This window comes from Arachis hypogaea, chromosome 16, assembly GCF_003086295.3.
Source record: "Arachis hypogaea cultivar Tifrunner chromosome 16, arahy.Tifrunner.gnm2.J5K5, whole genome shotgun sequence".
Lineage (NCBI taxonomy): Eukaryota > Viridiplantae > Streptophyta > Magnoliopsida > Fabales > Fabaceae > Arachis > Arachis hypogaea.
In genome coordinates this window covers 136775018-136781017 of record NC_092051.1, presented here as the reverse complement: position 1 = coordinate 136781017, position 6000 = coordinate 136775018, and the positions used below count along the sequence as shown (strand labels likewise).

Sequence of the window (6000 nt, the reverse complement as noted above, 5' to 3'; positions counted from 1 at the left end):
TCATACTTTGGGGCAGAAGCCCGATGCATGAAGAGATTTCTGGAGGGAAAAAGCGTGAAACGTGTTAATAATGAAGAAGCGCTAGAACCTTAGAATGTACACGCAGCCTCAAATGTCATATACGTGTCCATCATGCACATGCGCCATGTGGTTTTCACCGATCCTGTTCCTACTTCCTAGAAGAAAGGATCTTTCTAGTTTGATATTAATAATCATCGTAACAACAATAAAACATGTCAGAAACAAATTAATAAACACAAGATGGCAAAAGCAGTGAAGCCGCAAGACCCAAATGCAAAGTTCTATACCCTCTTGAGTGGTCACAGCATGCCAGCCGTTGGATTAGGAACATGGAAAACTGGCTCACAAGCCTCTGATTCTGTTTTCACTGCCATTGCTGAGGTAAGTACCTACCTATCTCTTTTCCCCGATCCATTTGAACTTAGCACACGTAATAGCATTAAGATAATTAAATCGTTTGGATTTGATTGAAATTATTAATTACTGATGCTAAAAATTAGGTGCTAAGATATATAAAATAAGATTGTAAGTATTATAGCATTGTCCTTACATATCCTAGAACAATTATTTACTGATGAATTAAGCTTTTCAAGAAATGAATTAAGTTTTGGTATTGTTTTCGTGTTCACAGATATTAATGTAAAAAGAAAGAATAAGAACAAAAAATTAAACTTATGCAGAGTAGATAAAGCAATAAAGAGAATGAATCAAATTCTTTATTAGACAGAATCCCAAAAATATTGGTATCTTGCATTGCAATACTACATTTTTATGGAACAAATCAGTGTTACACGATTTGAATTAATATCATGTAATCTCTAAGCTAAATAAATCACATCTAAAACTTCAATTTGGAAATTCTTTCTAAAAACCAAATCATCACACTTAGCTGGAGTTCGAATTCATGTGAAGCTAAGTCTTATATGATCTAACCTTTGTTTGCAGGCTGGTTATAGACATATAGACACTGCTGCACAGTATGGAGTCCAAGAAGATGTATGTTAATTACTATTCTGAATTTTTCAGTTCATTCATATATTGGATCTTGGTTGTCATCAATATCTATCTATTTACAGGTTGGACATGGACTTCAATCTGCTATGATAGCAGGAGTGGATAGGAAGGATCTCTTTGTCACCTCCAAGTTATGGTATATATATATAAAATTGCCACCACTTTGTTTCATTAAGTGAACTCAATTGTCCTGATTAATTACATTATATTAGGTGTTACCAGATTAAGAAAACTTTGTTTGAAGTAATTGCAAAAATTTTACAAATCCCAAAACCTTTTTAATTACAATGTTACATGCAAATAACATCACTTTTATTCAAGTTCTCAGGACCTTATGTGTGTGAAATTATAAATTTTGTAGGTGCACTGACTTGACCCCTGAAAGAGTTAGACCTGCCCTTAACAACACCCTTCAAGAACTCCAACTTGACTACCTTGATCTTTACTTGGTAATAATTAAGCTTCTATTGTTGCAAGTGATTTGATCAAATTTAAGGGATGAAGAAGAGTATAAATATGTAATATTAACAATAATGCAGATTCATTGGCCATTTCGGTTGAAAGATGGTGCCAGCACACCTCCTAAAGAAGGAGAAGTTTTGGAATTTGACATGGAAGGGGTTTGGAGAGAAATGGAGAAGCTTGTGAAGGAAAACCTTGTTAGAGACATTGGTATCTGCAATTTCACTCTCCAAAAGCTTGATAAGTTAATGAGCATTGCTGAAACAATGCCTTCAGTATGCCAAGTAATAAATCTATGAACAGCCACAATTATCAATTATTGGATAATGCGTTATCACATTTTTGTTCTCATTAACTTTTGAATGATGTTTTGTTGTAGATGGAGATGCATCCCGGGTGGAGAAATGATAAGATGCTAGAGGCTTGCAAGAACAACAACATCCATGTCACTGTAATTAACAAATATCATTAATTATGTGAATAATCATCTAAAAGAACAAATGTGATTGAACAACTGTGTTAGTACGAACACTAAACTCTTCAAATGATGTTATTTATTGTGTAATAGGCTTATTCACCACTTGGATCGCAAGATGGAGGAAGAGATTTGATTCACGATCAGTTAGTGGATAGAATAGCAAACAAACTGAACAAGACACCGGGACAGGTGTTGGTGAAGTGGGCCATTCAGAGAGGGACAAGTGTAATCCCAAAATCTACGCACCCAGAAAGAATGAGAGAGAACATAAGTGTTTTCAATTGGGAGATTCCAGAGCAAGACTTCATCGCTCTCAGCAATATGCCTTCTCAGGTACCCACCAATCATACTAATCTTATTGTAACTATGCTATGAATGTCCGTACTCAAATATCAAAATCATTACATTCAAGTGTATTGATTTATGCAGAGCCGAGTTCTGGATGGTGAAGAACTGTTCGTCAACAAGAGTGCAGGCCCCTTCAGGAGTACCGCTGAAATCTGGGACCATGAAGATTAAATAAAAATAAGCGCCTACACTGGGTCTTTGTTTTCTTCTTTTTTGTTTTAAGGTGGTATTTACAGAGTTATTAGAAGTAGTATATTTTCATAATTTTGCACATTAAATGTTACAGCCCTCTATAGTTTTTGAGCCACACACCTATGTAATGCTTCTCTACTGCTACTGGTAGAGTAAAAACTAAAAATGGCCTAGTTTGAACTTTTATGTGCGTCAAATCTCTTTTTCTTTGCTAATTATTAGTATTTTCGAATGAAATACAATTTATATGTAAAGTTTTTTTTCTAAATTTGATGGTGAAGAATTATAAAACATGGGAGTAAATTTAAAATTTTTAATATAAAAGGATCGTATTTTAGATAATCATTTAAATATTTATTTTGGTGTTTTTTTGGCGTTATATCTTTTCACTAGTTAAAAGCAATGTAGGCAAATGAATTTTTTAAAAATGATGTATAATTTGTTTGGAAATTATTAAGTTGTTAAAATAATTAATAAAAGATATTTTTAATTTTTTAAATATGTTTGATAAAATTTTAATAATAAAAATAAAAATATTAAAAAAATGAAAATTATTTTTTAAAATTTATAATTTATATTTTTAATAAAAAATATTTTCTATATAAAATTATTTTTATTTTAATAAAGAATTTTTAAAAAAGATCATTTAAAAAAATATAAAAGTGAATATATGAAAATTTAGTCTATAATATTAAATTGATTAGGTAAAATATATTAGTAAAATGATTGAAATTTAAATCTATCGTATAGTAAAAAAATTTACACGAAAAATTATTAAATTACATAGGATTTTTATTTTACTTTTTAGGTAGATATCTCATATAATGAAATTTTAGAAGGAGGTTATTATTCATCTCTGTTCTTTGTATTTGTCGTCTGTCAAATATATTAAATCATCCATCATTAAAAACAATTATGAGAGTTTTTAGCATTAATTATATTCTCTTTTAAGTTCTCACTTTGTTTCGTAATATTTTTGTTTTTTGCTTCATAAGGTTAAAGTGAATATTCAACCTGTATTATAAATTAGGATAAAAAGATCTTAATAAAAAAAATATATACTTACACTAATTTTTGTCTATCCTAGAAGTGAGTTATCGCGATCCTTCCATCATATTTCCTAGTCAAATTTATCAAAAAAAAAATTTCTGTGACTTTTTTTCGTGATAGGTGTTACTTATTGTTGGTCGAAAATATTTTCGACCAGAGTGAGTTGATTCGGAATGAGTCAGTCGAATAGGCTTAATCGAATAAAAAATTCGATTCGAAAAATCGAGCAGGTTTTTGATGAACTGTTCGAAATAGTCATTGAAACAGAAGAGTTAGTGGTCTCATTCACACGAGAAAATCATGGGGAATATCTACGATCACGTGGCGGGAACGGTTACTAAGAGTGATTACAGTTCAAATTGGTATTTTAGTATTTAATTATAATTAATTGTAAATTAAGTGTTAGTTATGTAAGATTAGCCTATAAATACTAGAAAGTGATAGGGAATAAGGGTTGGAATTTTTACTCAAAAAAAAAACACTCAAGCACACTCACATCCCAGAGAATTCCTGAGTCTGCAATCGAGTTATCTTTTCTGTAGGGTTCCTTCCATCTTCATCTTTCTTTCAATTTACTTTTCTGTAAATTTATTTTCTGTAAATTTAACATTTCAAGTGAATTTATTTATTAAGTATTCTCTATTTTCATTGCCCAATTTATCCTTTCTGCATTTCAAATTTCTATGTCAAAGTCCTTCGATTTAGTCAAAGGCACTTCATTGTTTTCTTTTAAATTTCAATACAAGTCTTTTGCTTTCTACACATTTAATCTTTGAAAACTTTAACTTTGCATCTTTCTTTACCAATTTATAAACTTTCTTTGTTTCAATTAATAATATTTATCTAATAGAAGATACTTTGATACACTTCTAGAAAACTGGTACTCGTACAGAAGAGTAGGTTTCGCTCCCAAACCACTAGATATCGAACCACCATCGATTTGCTAAAAATTGACAAAACAAATTGGCACGCCCGGTGGGACAGTTTTAAATCGAAGTGTGTCAAATAAATATTTTTCCAGTAATTTTTAGTGTATGCGATTACGAAGTGGGAAGATCATTCACATGGTTGATGAATTATCGAATGTGAATGGTGGTTCATCCACCAATGATAGCATACCAGTGTCCATACAACAAGCCGACGTGTCTTCACGTTCGGAAGGTGCAATTGGGACTGAAAGTATAGTCGTTACGACTATTCAAACTGGGAATGTTGGACGCAATATTCGTCCACGTGGCCCAGTGCCACCATATCAACCTCCATTAATCGTTGGTTGACCTCCTTATGGTCTTCCTCCTGGTTATACCCCGCCGGTGGGTGATTTTGCGCCACCTGTCCGCTTTGGGAATGGAAATGGAGTGAATAAAGTTCAAAACCCACAACAGCATTCCAAGTATTCTTGTGATTATACTGTGGGCTCCACTTCGAATGCTGTGAATTCGATGGCAGTATATCGACAACAAGTGGAGGAAAGTCATCATGACTTGGTCAATTTATTGACTCAGCAAATGACTACAATTCTGAATCCCATGATGGCTGATCATGAATCAAAATTCAAGCGTCTTACTAGACAAGTCGAGAGGATTGCTCGAATTGTTGATTATGATGAAGGTGAGAGGCATAATGCCAGGGGAAATAACGAAGGAATGAAAAATATTTTTCAAAATGAAAACCATATTCCGAATCGAGAAAATCCTCACGTGGTTCCCCAAGGTCAAAATGCTGATGACTTTTTAGCTAGATTGCGTGGTGGTGAACGCTATCAGGTTACTAGAATTGTAGAAGAAGTATTAAATCGGGTTGGATTGAATGTTGGTTTTATGAACCAACCGCATTTTGTATCTGCTTTTCCCCAAGTAGTTCAAATGGCAGAAGTGCCGAGAGGGGTGAAAAATCCAAAAATAACTACAAAATTTACTGGTGAAGTTGGAGAATCAACTACTGAACATGTTGCTCGTTATTTGGTTGAGATTGGGAATTTAGCTAATGATGAAAATTTAAAAATGAAATTTTTTCCTTCGTCATTGACGAAGAATGCATTTACTTGGTTCTCGAATCTTAAACCAAATTCGATTACAACATGGAATCAGTTAGAAACTGCCTTTCACGCTCAGTTCTATCGAGGTGAAATGAACATAACTGTTACTGATTTAGTGGCTTTGAAATGTGAAGATGGTGAGACTATTGATGATTGTTTAATACATTTCAAAAACGCTAGAAGTAGATGCTATGTGTCATTACCTGAGAATGAGATAGTGAAAATAGCAACTATGGGGTTGGAATTCTATATGCGCAGAAAATTGCTTAATGTGCACATTCCCGATTTGGCTCATCTGGCTGAAAAGGTTCGACAAACCGAACTTATGAAAAAAGAAAAAGAGAAATATAGGAATGAACAAAGATCGAAGAGTAAACCTTTTACTCGAAAAGAAAAA

At 32.8% G+C, this 6000-nt stretch overlaps 1 protein-coding gene across 1 annotated transcript; it reads left to right on the top strand.

Annotated features, from left to right (window-relative positions):
• Positions 1-218: 218 nt before the first annotated feature.
• Positions 219-2697, top strand: LOC112755192 (aldose reductase). The gene is made up of 8 exons (XM_025803131.3): positions 219-402; positions 967-1017; positions 1098-1171; positions 1397-1484; positions 1575-1781; positions 1877-1948; positions 2066-2308; positions 2405-2697. The coding sequence occupies exons 1-8, from the start codon at positions 262-264 to the stop codon at positions 2492-2494; spliced, it is 966 nt and encodes a 321-aa protein (XP_025658916.1). The 5' UTR covers positions 219-261; the 3' UTR covers positions 2495-2697.
• The last annotated feature ends 3303 nt before the right edge of the window (positions 2698-6000 follow it).